Source organism: Anomaloglossus baeobatrachus, chromosome 1 (assembly GCF_048569485.1).
Source record: "Anomaloglossus baeobatrachus isolate aAnoBae1 chromosome 1, aAnoBae1.hap1, whole genome shotgun sequence".
NCBI classification, from domain to species: domain Eukaryota; kingdom Metazoa; phylum Chordata; class Amphibia; order Anura; family Aromobatidae; genus Anomaloglossus; species Anomaloglossus baeobatrachus.
In genome coordinates, this window is record NC_134353.1 from 81,610,811 (window position 1) to 81,631,139 (window position 20,329).

The window sequence follows — 20,329 nt, forward strand, 5'->3', positions numbered from 1 at the left end:
CATCTCGCCGGTACACGGAGATGCTGGAACAAGCACCACGTACCAGAGAGCTGCACTGACAGGACCTAGCATGACATCTAGCCATGTGACCAGTCTGTAGCCAATGAGATAATACACACGTGACTGGTCACATGCTATTTTGACGTCATGGAAGGTCCTATTATTAGTGCTGGTTACCGGGAGGACGCAGCGATGATCGGAAGGAAAAGCAGTGAGAGACAGAGTGCAGGACGCGTCGCGGGGACCTGTAAGTGTAATGGCAATGTTTATTAACTGTATGTGTATATGTATAATGTGTTTTTATGTGTTTGTGGTTGCCTGCCATTGTTTTCAATGGGGTTCGAAGGAGTTCGTCGAACATTCGTCGAACGGAGCCGCCGTTCGACGAACCTAACCGAACTCGAATGCTAGGGGGGTGGCTCAATACTAGTGATAAGCGAAACCAAGGTTCAGTGTTCATACCAAACACAGACTTTACAAAAAAACCTTGAGTTCGATTTCGGGAGCTTTACATATGCAAACTATTCGCGTGAGCATCTCTGTGCTCGGGTACGCTGGAGGTTGAGCCCCGTTTGAGCCGATTGCAGTGTTCGATCAGTTTGAACTGGGTAAATAACAGCATGATCGGATGTAGTGTGTACAAAAATAAATGAAACATCCTGCCCATCCTCCATCAGAATTGTTCTGTTTATGGCTGACTGCCCAATTAGTGACTTCCATTGAGGTTCAGGTCAAGTATGGGTCCCAAACCGAACTTTATCTAAAGTTTGGCTGGACCCTCCAAACCAAACTTTCAGGAGTTCACTGACTTAAAGTAAATACCCTCTGCTGCTCACTAAGCCTTGCCAACATTGTCATGTGGAGTTCCAACGTCTGGGCAAGTCGAACACCAGTCAGTGAGGTGGCAGCGGCAGCAGCTGTACCTCACTTCCAAAAAGGGGCAAACATTCACAAGTTTCTCAGGTAAATCTAGGTAGGTTTTCAGAAACCGCAGAACCACTAAGTTGAGCATAGGGGCCAGGCATGATACGTGTGCAAGCTTGCCAAACTTCAGCGCTGCCAACGAGGTACGGATGTTATCACGCATGACCATACCTGAATGTAGGTTGCGCATCAAGAGCCACAGATATGTCTGGTCTGTTATAACTTAACACAACTCTGCTTCTACCTTCCAACTGATATGGACGACGTGCTCCAAGATGACAATTCAGAGACAGAGGCTGAAGAGGAGGATGTGGTGCAGGAACTGGTTGCTGGTGTAGGAAGTAGAGAAAACCCTGATGTAACTAGGGGCGCAATCCTCAGCGTCAGCAGCACGTGTGCCGTCCTAGTGTCTGACTCAGTCCAGGCCTCCACATGATTCATCTAGTGTGCCACCAGGGAAATGTAGCATCCCTTGCAACAAGCACTTGTCTGTCCCCGTGTAGGTCGTTAAATGGACCTTCTAAATAACTGCATTACTTAGGGTATGCGTGATGTTATGGGACACATGCTGTTATAAGGCAGGAACAGCACACTTGTAAAAATAGTGGTGGCTGGGGACTGAGTACCAAGTGACAGTCGTCACCATGAAGTTGAGGAAAGCCTCCATGTCCACAAGCCCAAATGGCAACATTTCCAGACCAGACAGTCTGGAATTGTGCCTGTTTAGTGATTGAAAGCAAATGAAATATCCAGTCATACACATGCCCAAAGTCCTGGGGTAGGGACAGCTGAACACTTTGCTGGGACAAAAAAACGGACATGGTTGCTGATGGTGCTTTTGAATATGCGATGACAAGTGCAGTGCGGAAAGCATCCATGCCATGCATCCTGAACAGGGGATTGGCAAGCACATAGCACAGGGGAAGCGGCAGTAATGTCACCCTCAGACGCTGATTGTGAACCCAGGCATTTGGACCACCTAGTCAGGTGCATTGATGACATGTGCCTGAGCATGCTGGGGGTGGTCAATCTGGTAGCGGTCAGGCCTCTGCTGATCTTGGTATGGCACAGGTTGAAAATTCTCTTATCATCCCACACTTTCTTGAAAAAAAAAAATTCCAGCCTGGGGAACAACTAACTCTTGGCCTGGAAACTTCCAATGTGTATATGCTTTGGGGAACAGTTGACCACCTTTTTGCTCTGGCCACCCCACTGCCTCTTCTTGCCTGTTGTGTTGCTGTGGATCATTCCACTCTGCCCTGATGTCTTTGCTCTGCATGGCACCTTCCCAGGTTGGGTCAGTGACTTAATCGTCCACCACCCCATCTTCCACCTCTGCAATTCCTCCTGACTTGTTGACTAACATTCCTTGTTGACAACTTTTTCTCATCATCACCTACTTCTTGAGACATTAAGTGCTGTTCCTCACAGTCATCTTCTTGTGACAGTGGCTGCTCAAATATTTGGGCATCAATACACAATCTCCTCATGATGCTCTTGAAACTTACAGGGCAAATGGCCAGAATCATTAAATGGAAATGTAAAGAGCTTCTCTGTCCAAGTGTGGGATCACTTGTCTTCTGGGACTCGTCATGTTGGGAGGAAGGAGGATTAGGGTAAGAATTCTGTAGTTTAGACTCTTCGTTAGTGAGGCTAGACCATGTGGAAGACAGGGTGGTACTCAAAAACATACTGTAAGCATTATCTGCCATCCAATTAACCACCGGATTGCACTGTTCTGGCTTCAAAAGTGGAACAGAAAAATAGGTCACCCCCTGCAAAGTGGCACAAGAACTTAGGTTTCATGGATGAGCATGTTGGTTGTATCCAGGCAACAGGTACAGCTTCACCTGGCCCATGGCCTCGGCCTCTGTGTGCAGCATCAGCTGCACATCCACATCTCCGTCTCCTACTGCACGCGTGGACATTTTAAATTGGGTAAATACTATATATGCCTGCAATATTTTCAGTATTATTAGAGAAAATAACTTTGTAGCCCTGAAAAAGACTTTTGGTTTTAGGTTCCAGCAGCAGTGTAAGTATAGAAAGACTGTTTTGCTATAAACCCTGCCTGTATGCCTGTTCTAATCCCAAACTATCCCTCCTCCAGCAGCTATCCTTACAGTATCTGCAGATAACAGTTGTGTTACCACAAGAAAGGACAATATTTAGCCCTGAAAAAGGACTTTTGGTTTTAGGTTTCAGTAGCAGTTAAAGTATAGAAGGACTGTTTTGCTATAAACCATGTCTTTATGGCTGCTCTAATGTATGTGCTCCGTCCTAGACCAACTCTCCCTGAGCTGAAGTGTGCTAAGCATTACACCCCCTGGACTTATATAAGACCTCATGGCGCGATGTGGCTGGCCAATCACAGTAATCCTAGTAGCCAACATTGCTATGGCATTTCAGTGAATGGCCGGCTATGCCTGCATGTTGATTAGTAGTCTAACAGCCGCAAAACATGTAGGGTAGGGAGTAAATCAAGCATGGTGCTCGAACACCCGCAATACTCAATCAAGTTCAGAGCATCAGGAAAAATAATAGTTACCTTTCTTAGGTGTTCACCATTGTTCTCACAATACAGGATCTCAATAGCGAAGATCGATAAAGTAACATACCACATTATGGATATTGCATGGCAGCCATTGTTGCTGAGCTTGAGGGGTGGTGTGACCTAAAGGCATGTGGGTTTTGTTTTAGAGCTTTGGTGCTCTGAGATACCTGGGTGGCTCACCCTGCAGGCATATTGTCACCACACAACATTATGTCTGGCAGAATAGGGGCCCACAAAGAAATTTGTCATGACATTGGACTGGGCTTATACATTCTGATGAAAATGTTAACTAAAATCCATGTCTCCAGTTTTGTAAGTTTTCCTTAGCCACAATGGATCACTGTATAATATTTGAATGTTGAGTTCATGTCTTTGTCTATGGGTACGTATATGACTGATTTGTGGTGCTCATAACTCTTACATGCAACAATCTATAGGAGTGTGAAAGAGGAAAAAAAACACTTACCTTCCTAAGGTATTCACCATTGGTATCACAATGAGAGCTCCTACAAGTCCTCCAATAGCGAAGATAGATACAGTAACAGACCACATTATGGATATTGTATTGCTGCTTACGACGTAATGATATCGCGAGGACCAACTTTCGTTGTATAGTTGTCTTATGTACTGCAAATAAAACAAACTATTATAATATATCATAAGGACGTAAAAGGGTATTCCAATCTTGTACATGTATTGTATATCCATGGGACATGCCATAAATATACTGTATGTATATATGAGAATGCTTTCAATGGGTGTGGCCCTGATTTGCGCTGCTGTGAGTGGATGGGTGGTTAGAATTCCCATTCATTTGTACTGGAATTACAATTCCTTGCGCAGTGACAGCTGTGTGCAACACAACATATTTCTAGAGATAGATACAGGGGCTATTGGTGGGATCTGCATTTTTTATACTTTTATGGCATACCATGTGAAAATGGCACAAATATATAAGATGGGCATACAACTTTAACTCATTTAAAAATATTACTGGAGAGGCACAGTCAATACTTAGTCTCATAAAAGTTATATTCTTTGGGTCACTGACAGAAGAAAGCAGTTTTTGCAACATAAATGGGTTAAGAGAAAAATAAAAGGGTAGTACCGTGTTTCCCTAAAAATAAGCTCTACCCCAAAAATAAGCCCTAGCAGGTATTTTTGTCCTTTTCAGAGTAAAGGGTGCTTTACACGCTGCGACATCGCTACCGATTGCTAGCGATGTCGAGCGCGATAGCACCCGCCCCCGTCGCTCATGCGACATTTGGTGATTGCTGCTGTAGCGAACATTATTGCTACAGCAGCGTCACACGCACATACCTTGTCAGCGACGTCGCAGTGACCGCCGAACAATCCCTCCTTCAAGGGGGAGGTGCAGTCGGCGTCATAGCGATGTCACTGCGGCGTCACTAAGCGGCCCGCCAATAGAAGTGGAGGGGCGGAGATGAGCGGGACGTAACATCCCGCCCACCTACTTCCTTCCTCATTGCCGGTGGACGCAGGTAAGGAGATGTTCGTCGTTCCTGCGGTGTCACACACAGCGATGACGATCAACATCGTTCCTGCAGCAGCGATATTAAGGAAAGAAGCGACGTGTCAACGATCACTGTTTTTGAACGATTTTGCGATCGTTGATAGTCGCTCCTTGGTGTCACACGCTGCGATGTCGCTACCAGCGCCGGATGTGCGTCACTAACAATGTGACTCCAATGATATATCGGTAGCGATGTCGCAGCGTATAAAGCACCCTTAAGGCTTAAATATAAAACCTATTTTGAAAATAAGCCCTAATTGTTATTCAATAATGAAGTGCCCATGCAGCTAAAAAAGTTGAAGAATACTGCAGGACACTTCACTATTGAAAGCAGACATCCTCAAAAGAAAGAAGACAGAAGACCCCACAAATATACTCAACATATCCCGAATGGGAGGACCTGCAGTGGAACACACACCCACACAAACATACACATACACACACATACACATCTGATGATACCATACTGCTCTGGGGACCTGGGACATAGTGGAACGCGAGGACCTGCAGTGCGTTCGCCACGCTTCCACTTCCTGTAGAGACAAAGCCACACCTCCACTTCCTGTAGAGAGACAAAGCCATGTTTCCACTTTCTGTAGAGAGACAAAGCCATGTCTCCATTTCCTGTAGAGAGATAAAGCCACAGTTCCACTTCCTGTAGAAAGACAAAGCCCCACCTCCTTTTCCTATAGAGAAAAATAGACCCACCTCCACTCCCTTTGGAGAGAAAATGTCTTGCCTTTACTTTACTTTCCTTAGGGAGACAAAACTATGAATTCACTTCCAGTAAAGAGACAAAGCCCTGTCCCATTTCCTACAGAAAAAAGCCACATTGCCACTTCCTGAAGAGACAAAGCCATACCCACTTCCTTTAGAAAGACAAAGCCACACCTCCACCTCCTATAGAAAGCTAAAGCCACACCTCCACTTCCTGTAGAAAGACAAAGCCACACCTCCACTTCCTGTAGAAAGACAAAGCCACACCTCCACTTCCTGTAGAAAGACAAAGCCACACCTCCACTTCCTGTAGAAATACAAAGCCACACCTCCACTTCCTGTAGAAAGACAAAGCCACACTTCCACTTTCTATAGAGAGACAAAGTCATAACTCTACTTCCTGTAGAGACAGACACATCTCTACTCCCTGTAGAGAGACAAAGCCACATTTCCACTTCCTTTAGAAAGAGAAAGCCACACCTCCACTTCCTGTGAAAAGAGACAAAGCCACAGCTCCACTTCATGTAATCCATCTAAGCATCTGTGCTGCTGAGGAAAGATTACACTAGACAACAGACAGTGGCCAGCAAGTTTATAGAAGTGAGACACCTAGTCGTTAGCACTTTGGAGTTATATTTCAGACTAAACAACATAACTTTTGCTTTAATGGTTTTCAGGCTGACTAGTTATCATATCACAAATGAGATCAAGCTGTCTGAATGTGCAGGAACCGTTAAATAAAAATCTGCCTGCCTTTAGCAGCCACTAAAATAAATTTACCGCACACTATTTATCTTTTTGTACGTAACAACGTTAAAGAATTATAAAAAAGAAAAGGGTTAATGGTTTCTACTTTTGGGGAAATGTTACCATTGTCCTTCTATATTTGATTCCTAATTACATATTTGACTCATAGAGTTATTAATGATTTAGCGCTGTTCCGGTTCACAAAATGCCAGTAAAGGTTTCTGAAGCTCCTGCCTGATGAGTAAGTCGTGTTTTCAGATTTTCATGTCTATTATTAGTACTTGCGCCATTTGTGTAGCCTGCCCTTATACTGGATATTTGCCGGCTAATGTTAACAATCAATCATGTTGAGATACTGACAGACCTAGTGTCCCGGGCCCCTCATTATTCAGGTAACCTCTATTCCATGAAGTTTTTCCTTCACATTTCTAGATGAAATTGTTTTCAGCCACGTCAAACAGCAACAAAGCAAATCTTAAGATGTCTTTTAAATATCAGAACAAATACAACAACAGACTCATTCATCTTACTCCGACAATACTATACAGAAAATGCCATAAGTGCCATATAAAAAAATTAATACTGAATGGAAAAAAATATGACGGAAAAAAAAATACTTTGTAGATGTGTGTTTACAGCAGACAGATGACATACATATTCTTTAGAATAATTGTACAGGCTCAATAATACAAACAGATAGCTCTGCCCTAACAAAAAAAGATCAGAATAATATCAAATCTCTGCCATTCAACCCAAAACTGCCTAACTATATTCCCTGTTGTTAAAGGGAATCTGTCAACTGGATTTCACCCCCCAAACTAGTTATATGTGCATGTAGCTCTTTCAAAAACAAGTCCAGCAATACCTTTACATGGGCAATCTATTACTCTGTTACTGAGAAATCAGCTTTTAAATTGATATGCAAATGAGGCTTAAAAACTATTTGTAGATCAGAAGTCTCTGTCATTCCAGCTCTGTTCCCCGCCCAGCACCACCTACTTCTGCTTCAGTGACAGCCTCTTTGCCTGAAGTCATACAGCATAGAGGCAGTCGGTCAAGCAGGAGGAGGCGGCACTAGGCAGGGAATAGAGATGGAGTGACAGAGGCTTCATATCTACCATAGCGTTTCAACCTAAATTGCATATCAATTCAAATGCTTATTTCTCAGTAACAGGAATGGACTGGTCATGTAAAGTTATTGCTTGACTTGTCTTTCATAAAGCTACATACATTACTCTTACAAAGTTGGGGATATTTGGCTGAAATTTATGAAAACGTTTACACCTCATGCAATTACATTAAATAAAATATACAGTACAGATCAAATTTTTGGACACACCTTCTCATCTCTAGAACAACTATTAAGAGGAGACTTTTGTGCAGCAGGCCTTCATGGTAAAATAGCTGCTAGGAAACCATTGCTAAGGACAGGCAACAAGCAGAAGAGACTTGTTTGGGCTAAAGAGCACAAGGAATGGACATTAGACCAGTGGAAATCTCCACTTTGGTCTGATGAGTCCAAATTTGAGATCTTTGGATCCAACCACCGTGTCTTTGTAGAAAAGGTGAACGCATGGACTCTACATGGCTGGTTCCCACCGTGAAGCATGGAGGAGGAGGTGTGATGGTGTGGGGGTGCTTTTCTGGTGACACTTCTGGGGATTTATTCAAAATTGAAAGCATACAGAACCAGCATGGCTACCACAGCATCTTGCAGCGGCATGCTATTCCATCCAGTTTGCGTTTAGTTAGACCATCATTTATTTTTCAACAGGACAATGACCCCAAACACACCTCCAGTCTGTGTAAGGGCTATTTGACTAAGAAGGAGAATGATGGGGTGCTACGCCAGATGAACTGGTCTCCACAGTCACCAGACCTGAACCCAATCGAGATGGTGTGGGGTGAGCTGGACCGCAGAGTGAAGGCAAAAGGGCCAACAAGTGCTAAGCATCTCTGGGAACTCCTTCAAGACTGTTGGAAAACCATTTCCGGTGACTACCTCTTGAAGCTCATCAAGAGAATGCCAAGAGTGTGCAAAGCAGTAATCAAAGCAAAAGGTGGTTTCTTTGAAGAACCTAGAATATAAGACATATTTTCAGTTGTTTCACACTTTTTTAAGTATTTCATTCCACATGTTTTAATTCATAGTTTTGATGCCTTCAATATGAATCTACAATTTTCAGAGTCTTGAAAATAAAGAAAACTCTTTGAATGAGAAGGTGTGTCCAACCTTTTGGTCTGTACTGTATGTATAAAAAAATATAAACTTTGGCATGCAAAAAGAGATATAAAATATTCTGGTCCTAAAGATCAAAATGAGTGGAATCAACTTGAAAAAAAATTAATTACTGTTTTTTTAATTATTTTCCATCGGATTAGTTTTTGCATACAATTTGAAAGTAATATGACAGGTGATTCATGTGGCCTCAGCTAATGGTGGCATGAATCTGGGAAAGTCTCCACCAATTCAGATATTTATATTTGCACTGAATAATTGCAGCCTTTCAAAGATTACATATATTAATCACTGGGGACAAAATATCCTTCACTACTTGGTTCTGCTTGACTGATAGGTTTCTCACTATAGTCACACAGGGAAAAACTTATCAATTTAGGAATCCCACCTTGGTGACTATTTCTCTCAGCCTCCTCTTTCCTCTTCAAGCTACATTTTCTCTCAAATGCCATAGAATGTCAGAGTTAGACAATTATTTGCAAGGGAATGTCCTAGATTTATGCTGCCTGTGGTTCATTTAACCCCTTCCAGACGTAGGAAGTAAATATATGTCCTAGGTTAGATGTAGATTTGTGGAGCGGCTAAGGAGGTAATTAAGCAGGTAAAAGGTCTGGAGCTGATTCCAGAAGTGTTCCAAAGGACCCATATAAGTGCAGCAGCACGAAACAGCCATCATCCTCCGTAGTGCCAGCATCTGGTCTCGGACTCACTCATCTCTCATGTATCTTCAATAAAGTTAGGAATTTTATGCAATAGCATGTGCCACGATTTCATCTTCTCTCTGATTGATCTCTGCTGGACTGGCTCTTTCTTGGTGAGCACTGCTACATATAACCTTGGTGGATTTATTGTTCCTCCTTTCCCTGACAGTATTGAATCAGATGATACCGCATCTATTTATTCCTATGGTTCATTTAACCCCTTCCAGATGTAAGGAGTAAATGTATGTTCTAGGTTGGGTGTAAGTTTATGGAGGGGCTCAAGAGGTCATCAAGCAGGTAAAAGGTCTGGAGTTGATTCCAGCTGTGGAATTTGCATTTGAAAGCTGTTTCTGTGAACCTACAACATGCAATCAAAGGAGCTCACAATAGAAGAGAAACAGACCATCATTAGGCTGAAAAAAAAGAAGAAATCAGAGGGCAAGCAGATATCAGTGTTCAAATCAACAGTTTTGTACATTCTGCAGAAAAAAAGAGCACACTGGTGAGCTTGGGAACGCAAAAGGACCTGGACGTCCATGGATGAAGAAAAATCCCTGCAATAGCCAAATCAATCACTAGACCTGAACCCCATTGAGCTGCATCTCAAGTACTTAAGACAACACTTAAGGCAGTAAGACAATTATTTCAAAAATTCTGAAGGCAGCTGCAGTAAAGGCCGGCAAAGCATCACAAAGGAGGAAACCCAGTGTTTGAAGATGTCCAGGGCTTCCAGACTTCAGGCCATCTTTCCCTGCAAATACTCCACAAAGTATTAAAAATGAAACATTTTATTTATTGTAAATTAAATTTGTCCATTTGCTTTTGAGCCCCTGAAATGAGGAGGTTTTGTAGAAAAATCTTTGCAATTCCTAAACGTTTCACACAATGTATTGCCCAAGAATTGAATGTTCATTTTCTACCAAAAGCCATGTTAAAGGCAATTCAGAAAATTTTGCAGGACATCTAACCGGCCTCACTTCCATAGATCATGTAGCTACATCAGCCCTGGACCTCAACATTCAATATCTTCATCTTCTAAAGGCCCCATTACACACAACGACATCGCTAACGAGATGTCGTTGGGGTCATGGAATTCGTGACGGACATCCGGCCTCGTTGGCGTCGTCGTTGCGTGTGACACGTATGAACGACCGCTAACGATCACAAATACCTAATCGTTGATCCTTGACACGTCGTTCTAATCCCAAATATCGTTGCTGGTGCTGGACGCAGGTTGTTCGTCGTTCCTGAGGCAGCACACATCGCTACGTGTTATATGACAGTGTGTTCACATTCCTGCCAATATCCAGCAACTTCACAACCATTGAGGAGTGGACCAATATTCCACAGGCCACAATTAACAACCAGATCATCTCTATGTGAAGGAGATGTGTTGCACTGCATGAGGCAAATGGTGGTCTCACCAGATACTGACTGGTTATCTTACTCCCCCAGACCCTCCCAATAATGTAAATCTGCACATTTTAGAGTGGCCTTTTATTGTGGCCAGCCTAAAGCTGGGTTCACACATAGCGACAGCGACAACGACGTCGCTGTTATGCCACCATTTTCTGTGACGCAACAGCGACCTTGTAAGTCGCTGTTATGATCGCTGCTTAGCTGTCAAACACAGCAAAAGCAGCAGCGATCATAACGACACGCGTAGCTGTGCTAGATGTGCAGAGAGCAGGGAGCCGCGCACACTGCTTAGCGCTGGCTCCCTGCACTCCTAGCTACAGTACACATCGGGTTAATTACCCGATGTGTACTGCAGCTACATGTGCAGAGAGCAGGGAGCCGGCACTGGCAGCGAGAGCGGCGGACGCTGGTAACGAAGGTGAATATCGGGTAACCAGGGAAAGGTCTTCCCTTGGTTACCCGATGTTTACCCTAGTTACAGCTTACCGCAGCTGCCGGCTCCTGCTCCCTGCTCGCTTCATTTCGTCGCTCTCTCGCTGTCACACACAGCGATGTGTGCGTCACAGCGGGAGAGCGACGACCAAAAAATGAAGCTGGACATTCAGCAACGAACGGCGACCTCACAGCAGGGGCCAGGTCGTTGATGGATGTCACACACAGCGACAGCGATGGAACGTCGCTGCAACGTCACAGAAAATGGTGATGTAGCAGCGACGTCGTTGTCGTCATCGGTGTGTGTGACACCACCCTAAGGCACATCTGTGCAGTGATCATGCTGTCTAATCAGCATCTTGATATGCCATGCCACACCTGTGAGGTGGATGGTTTAAGGTGGCAAAGTTGAATAGATTTAGGCAAATTTGTGAATATTTGAGAGATAAAGGCCTTTTTTACATAGAAAAAGTCTTAGATTTTTTACTTCAGCTCATAAAAAACGGAAGCAAAACTAAAAGTAAAGTATGATGTTTATATTTTTGTTCAGTGTACAATATATCAATTTAGTTATATGAGGCATATCTCATCCTTGTCATAAAAAGGTCTAGTTTTTGTTTCATCATCTATGGTACTCATTGTCCATCTTCTTTAAGAAGACTACCCTCTAATTATTCAATGCAATTTTGCGTATTCATCCCAAAGAGCTTTTTCTTTATATTCTCCATATTCAGTATGTGAATGCTGGAACCTTTTATCAGCGGGTTTTTGAACAGTCTTGTTTCATAGTCTACAGTTACATATATCACATCTACTTTCAATTTAATTGCTAAGACCCTTGTCCACTTCTCACATAAAGGAACTATTGTCGTAACAGCAACAATGAAGAAGAAAAGTTGAACAAGCAAGAAAAATCTTCAAGGCCTAATTGTCGCTCACAAGATAATGGTGGAAAAGAAAACCTGGAATAATGGGGCCGATTTATCAATACTATTCTAAATTTAGACAGCGAGTAGTTTGAGGAGACAGAAAGAGACTGCACCTCATTTGTCACCATGGCACTTTGTGTATGAAAGATTTGGCACATCGGGCTGGATAAGGTCACCACTTTTCACTTTCTTATGCAACTTTTTGGTTGACTTATTGTACGCCAATATTTTGAGCTAGAATAATGGGGCATGTCATTAGTACATTTGGGGTATTTAACCCCAACTTGATATTCGCCATATATGCTTAGCGCAAGTCAGGAATGGTATGGATCAGGCTCAGAGTGTCACGACTGTGATAGGTAAATATGGTTCACAATGCAGCACACAATACAACACAAGGGGTACACTGGGGACACTTTAACAATGGTGGGCCCTAGAGGTAGTGAGAGGGACGATGGACTCCTCCTCCACTTATCTGCAACTGTACCCTGCACTAGTAGCCAGTCCATCTACAAGTTCCTTACCTGTGGCCGAACAGGAACCTTAAGTCCTGAGTGACCCTACAAAAGTCATGGCTAGTGAGCTGACAGGTAAGGGATGCTATTCCCACTGCTGCACTAAAACAACAGACAAAGGGAAAGAAAGACAGACAAGGGGGAAACCCACCAAGAGACTGCTGCAGTCATCACCAAGAGTGCAGCCTAAACAGCAACTTTCAGAGACAGATCCATCAGCTCTTTCCAATTCTAGGCAAAGCATCCAAATGAGAGTGAATTACTGGCACCCTCTACTGGGAGCAAAGAGTATATATAGGACCTAGGAGTGGTCCAAACCGGTAACACCTGGGATGGTAATGAGAATGCTTGCTGGCAAGAAATACTGACATTAACCCTCTCCTCCTCAAAGGAAAACAAACTACATTTAACTACAGGGGTGAGAATAGCAATGGCTTTTTAGCCCTGAATCTGTCACAAGTCTCAAATGCAACGAGACAACCGTGACACAGAGACACAGCCACAATTTGCCTCTAATAGCCGTGGCTGGAGCTCAGCTCTGCCCGCTGCTGCGAACTACTTTAATTCTGTTACCAATCTCTAACAGTGTCATTTAAGATGTGTAATCAGGGAATGCACCATTTCATAGGGCTATTGACTCACCAGCGAAGCCACTAGGTTATTACGGCAGCTGGGGGCCAACTGACCACCGGTTCTCTGTTGAAACCCAGCCAGTGGCTGCTCGTCAAAAGAAACCATGGTTTTAGCTCTATACAGAAAGACTATTGTATTGCTGTATGTCGTACAAGTAGTGACATGATAGCTAGAGATGAGCAGAGCCGTGGAAGTTTAGGATCTGTGGGTTGAGACAGGCTTTAGATAAAGTTCCGCTCTGGCCCCGAACCTAACCCAAACCTCATTGGGCAGTTCGACACTCTGCCCACATGCAGCCAGCCATAAACAGAGCACTTCTAGGGGAGGGAGGGGGAGTTTTTTTCTTATTTTTTTGTGCCTAGTACATCCAATAATGTAGATTTTACTTCCAATGTGACCAATTATACACTGCAAGCGGCTCGCACTGGGCCGAGCACCAAGCGTACTTGAGAACAGCGATGCTCGCTTGAGTGGTAAGCATACACAAAGCACCTGAACTCGAACTCTGATCTTTTAGTAAAGTCTGTGTTTGGTACGAACACAAAACTTTAAAGTTTTAAAGGGTTTGCTCAACTCTAATGATAGCAGATTCAGGTCCCTTAAGGCTTTTAAGTAGAGATAAGCGAATCAAAGTTTCAGTGTTCGTACCAAGCACAGACTTTACAAAAAAAGAGAGTTCGGGTTTAGACTTCTGGTGCTTTACGTTTGGTGACCACTCTTGCGAGCATCGCTGTGCTCGGGTACCCTCGGTCCTCAGCCCAGTGTGAGCCGCTTGCAGTGTATGAACGGCGCACACTGGGAGTAACAACAGCATGATTGGATGTAGTGTGCACCAAACAAAAAAGAAATAACCCCGTCGCCCACTGGCAGTGAACTGTTTAGGGCTCTCTGCATATATGTACTGAAAAATAAAAAAGTTATGGATCTTGGAAAAAGGGACAAAAAATTGAAAACACAAAAATCAAAATTGTCTGCGTTAGAAAGGGGGTCAGACTCAAGGCTGCTTTACACCAGACAATCTATCGTGCGATAGATCGTCGGGGTCACGGTTTTTGTGACGCACATCCGGCATCGCTGGCGATGCCGGCCTGTGTGACACCTCCTAGCGACGCAGTATCGCTCACAAATCGTGAGTCGGGTACTGCTCGCTAGGTTCCATAATATCGTTTAATTTAGTTGACCATCGTTTCCGTGGTAGCACACGCCGCTCCGTGTGACACCACGGGAACGATGAGCAGCTCACCTACCTCCCGCGGCCGCCGCCGGCTCTATGTGGAAGGAAGGAGGTGGGTGGGATGTTTACGTCCCGCTCATCTCCGCCCCTCCGCTTCTATTGGCCGGCGGCCGTGTGACGTCGCTGTGACGCCGAACGTCCCTCCCACTCCAGGAAGTGGACGTTCGCCGCCCACAGCGAGGTCGCACGAGAGGTAAGTATGTGTGACGGGGGTTACTAACTTTGTGCGACACGGGCAGCGATTTGCCCGTGACGCAAAAAGGACGGGGGCGGGTACGATCGATTGTGAAATCGCACAATCGGTCGTACCGTGTAAAGCAGGCTTCAGACAGCCAGGGTCATATATCTGTCCAGCCACTTCACCAATGCCTCCACCTTATGCCAGTCATTGAACTGGTTACCCATTTCATAGTTTCATAGTTTTAAAGGTTGAAAGTAGACTTAAGTCCATCGAGTTAAACCCATAGTCTAACATGTTAAACCAGAGGAAGGCAAAAAAACAAAACCATGGGGCAGAGAGTAAGTTCCATACAAGGGGAAAAATTCCTTCCCAACTCCATATGCGGTAATTGGACTACTTTCCTGTATCAGCGAACAATCACAGAATCTATTGCACATAACCAGTAATATTATATTTTTCAAAAAAAACATCCAGGTCTCTCTTAAATTTTAGTAATGAATCAACCATTACAACATCATGTGGCAGAGAGTTCAAAAGCCTCACTGCTCTTACAGTAAAGAATCTGCATTTGGGATTATGATTAGGGATGATCGAATACCTCAAATATTCGGCTTCGCGAATATCCGACGAATAGGTCGCCGCTATGCGAATATTCGATGCGCAATGTAAGTCTATGGGAAGCCTGAATAGTTCAGAATAGTTGTTATTCGAGTTTCCCATAGACTTACATTGCGCATCGAATATTCGCGAATAGTCGAATAGCGGCAATCTATTCTGCAAATATTCGCGAAGCCGAATATTTCAGTATTTGAGGTATTCGATCATCCCTAATTATGAATAAACCTTTTTTCCTTTAGATGTACTGGATACCCTCTTCTTCGCGTTGCAGGGCTAGATGTCAAAAGATCATTAGACAAGTCTCTGTACAGTCCCCTCTTATATTTGTACAGTGTAATAAGATTGTCCCTAAGCCTTCATTTTTCCAAACTCAATAACCCTAAGTTTAATAACCTGTCTTGGTATTTTCATCCACCCATTCATTGGTTGCTCTTCTCTGCACCCGTTCTAGTTCAGCTATGTTCTTCTTATACACAAGAATACCATATGAACTTATCTCTTTTACAGACAAAACTCTCCCTCATCTCTATTTTCCACCCTACCCGTGCTGTCCTTTCTGCAACTGAGCTACCTCCACAATCCAAACCTCACACCTCTGTCTCCAAGACTTCTCTCCAGCTGCACATGTTTATTGGAATGCACTACCCCAGATGATCCAACTAATTCCTAGCCCCTATGTTTTTAATCGTATTTTTAAAAAAAAGCCTTTCACCTCACTTCACTAACCTAACTCTCCCCTGTTCCCTCTTTCAAAATTTTACTCAAATTTTGTGTCCACATCCTCCAAGTAACCGACAGCACCTGGTAATTGCACTTAGAGAGATCCTGGGTGATGATGGCTCATGTATCTTTATATGAAAACAGCTAGGTATTATAATGATGACTGGACCATACCTTGCAAATACTTTTTTACTTATTGTTAGTAATCTTGTAACTTTAACACTGGAAATTGAGCTTTCTTAAGGTGGTGTCACACACAGCGACGACGACAACGACGTCGCTGCTACGTCACCATTTTCTGTGACATTGCAGCGACGTCCCGTCGCTGTCGCTGTGTGTGACATCCAGCAACGAGCTGGCCCCTGCTGTGAGGTCGCCGCTCGTTGCTGAATGTCCAGCTTCCTTTTTTGGTCGTCGCTCTCCCGCTGTGAAGCACACATCGCTGTGTGTGACAGCGAGAGAGTGACGAAATGAAGCGAGCAGAGGGAGCAGGAGCCGGCGTCTGGCAGCTGCGGAAAGCTGTAACCACTGTAAACATCGGGTAACCAAGGGAAGACCTTTCCCTGGTTACCCGATATTTACCTTCGTTACCAGCCTCCGCCCTTGCTGCTAGTGCCGGCTCCCTGCTCTCTGCACATGTATCTGCAGTACACATCGGGTAATTAACCCTATGTGTACTGTAGCTAGGAGAGCAAGGAGCCAGCGGTAAGCAGTGTGCACGGCTCCCTGCTCTCTGCACATATAGCGACATTATGATCGCTGCTGCGTCGCTGTGTTTGACAGCTAAGCAGCGATCATAACAGCGACTTACAAGGTCGCTGTTACGTCACAGAAAATGGTGACGTAACAGCGATGTCGTTGTCGCTGTCGCTATGTGTGACACCAGCTTTAGACTCTTTCTGTTATTTCAGCAAGAGTTTACAGCAGTGTTCTTATCATTAGAGGCAGGATAACAATGATTGATAGTATAACAAACAGCTGATAACACAAAATTAGATATAGGAGTATTGATTGGCAGGACTCCTGTCCATCGGATAGCTAATTTATGACCACTGGATGGAAGCCCTGCAAATGTCCTTTCCTCCTGGCATTTTCAGCTCTTATTTTGATTTGCAGGGCTGGTGTGACATCATCATTGTGACGTGTCACACACACACACACACACACACACACACACACACACAGTCATACCAGCCCAACTAATAAAAAAAAACAGAGAAAGAATACTGGGAGGTAATGAAATTCATACACTATGCCAAGTGGTCAAAGATTACTGACCTGGCTGATGGACTGAGTGTGAATCAATTCTGCATTCTCTGCACAAGATCCATCAATCATCATAGCTGATTTCATAGCTCCTCCTCACTCCACAATGTTCTTTGCATAAGCTCATTAGATGTTTCAATACAAAAAAATAGGGTCAGAGTGTGTCCATTGCAGCTATTGTAGATGTGAATTTCCGACGAAAACGACTTGAAGTTTGAGTTTCTACTTGAATGTAGAGTTTAAAAAAGCTTCAGTCGCCAAGGGGGAAATTGTAAAATTTCTAATTGCTATTTTTAATAAATAATGTGATATAAGAAAAGAGCATTGCCCCAAAAAAATAATTAAACACAAAAATCTGAATTAAACATTAGATCATTTTCTGATGACACATTCACTTTAATCTCTTTATGACCTGGGACATACGGTATATACGTCCTAGGTCGCCTCCCTCCGGCGGTAAGCTCTATAACATCCCCGCACATGTCTGCTGATCTGATCAACAGACATGTGCAGTTAGCAGGCGTGGGAGGATCAGAGATCCACCCATTTCTGTTAACCCCTTAGATTGCACTGTCAAACTCTGACAGTGAGATCTAGTTGGCCAATTTCCAAACCAAGTATCTCTTTTTTTCCTATAGCAGTAATGCAGTGCCAAAATTCCAATATTCAATGTTTACATATTTTAACTTTTGAGAGTGCTGCTGTACATATTTTTATATACATCCTAGGTTGCCTCCCTCCAGTTACTGCAGGCTCACGCGCCGAAGCCGCTGACATCTCTGCACATGTCTGCTGATCTGATCAGAAGATATGTGTGTCTAGCAGATCTACCTGCACCTGTTAACCCCTTAGATCGCGCAGTCAAACTCTGATAGAGCAATCTAACACACTCCAGTGATGATCTCGGTGTTCCCCGCAACCAATGGCGGCCTCGAGGCGCATTTGTGATGCCCTGGACTATCAGGTCGTCACAGGGTATTGTGCAATCTGCCCTTCTGTGCAATATCCCCCTCCTTCGTGGCTATGGGTCCCCAACTACATGGTGTTGCCGACAACAGCTAGTAAAATCCTAGAGCACTAGCGCAATGAGGGGGATAGGACTTTCCACTAAAGCGGTCCAGAAAATCCCAAACGTGAACCCTGAGAGCAAGCTCCCACAGTTAGCCACACTGGGGAGCGGGACCCGACTAGTTCTATACTACCGGGACCAACAAGCAAGTGAACTTAGTGCCAGGAGGAAGGTCACAGATCATCAGGCAGCACCATCGGGGACAGGACCCAAACTAGCTCCCCTCAGCGGCAGCGGTGTCCAGAACTTTGGTTTACCCAGTTGTCGGTGTCAGCTTTATGGACTGAGTGAGTATTCAAGTGACCCCTTTGCACCTAACGGCACTCCCCAAACACCATCACCAAGTCCCGGGGCATCCCCCCTACCCGTGGAGGGTCCCAACACCTGGCTGCCCCACTCCATCGCCCTTGGGTACTCCCAACTGCAGCGGTGGTACTCCAACTTACCACACACCATGGGTGGCTTTTACTCCCCTTCATTTGAGTGGCTGCACGACCCCCGAGTCTGGACGCCACTCAAGCCACCGCACATCCGGATCCTAGCAGCCCAGCTGCTGACACGGGGCGGCACACATTCACTTTACGCCAATGTGTTGCCTTGACAGTGTGGGGTCTGATGATGATCCCAGTCGCTGCCATAACATGTTTCCTGTGAATGCCAACAGAGCGCCAGCACTCACAGGAGATCAGCATTTCTGCTGATCAGAGAGATGCTGAAGCATTGTTCTGATCAGCAGATGCAATCAGAGTGTGGATCATTAAAGTCTCCTAGGGGGACAAGAAAAAATTATGAAAAAATGTAAAAAAAAATCCCCAAAAAACTAAAAGTCCAAATCACCCTCTTTTGCTCCATTGAGAAAAAAATAATTAAAAAAAAAAAAAATACAAATTTGGTATTGCTGAGTTCAGAAATGCCCAATCTATCAAAATATGAAATCAATTAATCTAATCGGTACACGGCGTAGGGAGAAAAAAATTCCACACAGCAAAATTACGTTTTTTTTTTGTTACCACAACATTGCATTAAAATGCAATAATAGATGGTCAAAACATCACATCTACGCAAAAATTGTATGATTAAAAACATCAGCTCAAGACACAAAAAATAAACCATCACAAAGCCCCAGATGCTGAAAAATGAGAACACTACGGGTCTGAGAAAATGGAGACAAAAACGCAATTCTTTTTTTTGCTAAACTTCTCAATTTATTTTCACCAATTAGATAAAAGTAAAACTATACATGTTTGGTATCTACGAACTTGGACTGACCTGGGGAATCATAAAGTCAGGTCAGTTTTACCATATGTCAAAGATGGTATTGTTAGACTGTGACCGGGGTTGTCTATGATGGCCGGTACGTCTCGCCCCGGTTGTGCTCCCTCCATGTATAGAAAGCAACTCCACTCCAGGGTTTATTGCTGTTTCCCTGCGGGCTGAAAGGAGGGTTAAAAGGAAACAGGAACCAGGGTGTGGGCCCCTAGGGTGAGGGAGTGAACACAACTCCCTAAGCTTCTGCCGAAGAAGCACATGTGAGCCATTTCTGGAATCTGGCTTGTTGGTTCGGAAGGAGGATATTCCGGAAAACGTGTTGTGTGCTGTTTTGGATTTTGGTTTTGTGCAATAAACTGTGTGCTGTGACCATTGGCGCCTGGATCCCGTGTCTTCTGCCGCATAGCCGACCACGTTACCTCACAGATGGTGGAGAACGCGGGCATGCCAGCCTGGTGAGGTGTAGCATCCATCCCTGGTGACCCAGTAGCGCATGTCCTGGATTCGAGCGGCTACTCTACAGCCCAAACCCGGCGGCACCATGGAGGACATACTAAAGCAGCTGGCTCAGGCTAATGCACAGCAACAACAGATCAATGCACACCTGCTCCGGTCGTTGGATCGTCAG

General features: G+C 44.3%; 1 protein-coding gene across 3 annotated transcripts in view; it reads right to left on the minus strand.

The window, feature by feature from the left end:
- Positions 1-20,329, minus strand: part of SLC2A9 (solute carrier family 2 member 9) — a 644,894-nt gene that overhangs the window by 496,229 nt on the left and 128,336 nt on the right. For all 3 annotated transcript variants that reach the window (XM_075346888.1, XM_075346889.1, XM_075346890.1), the window contains one exon: positions 3,945-4,105. In XM_075346888.1, coding sequence (XP_075203003.1) covers positions 3,945-4,105 — 161 coding nt within the window. The remainder of the gene's footprint in view (positions 1-3,944; positions 4,106-20,329) is intronic.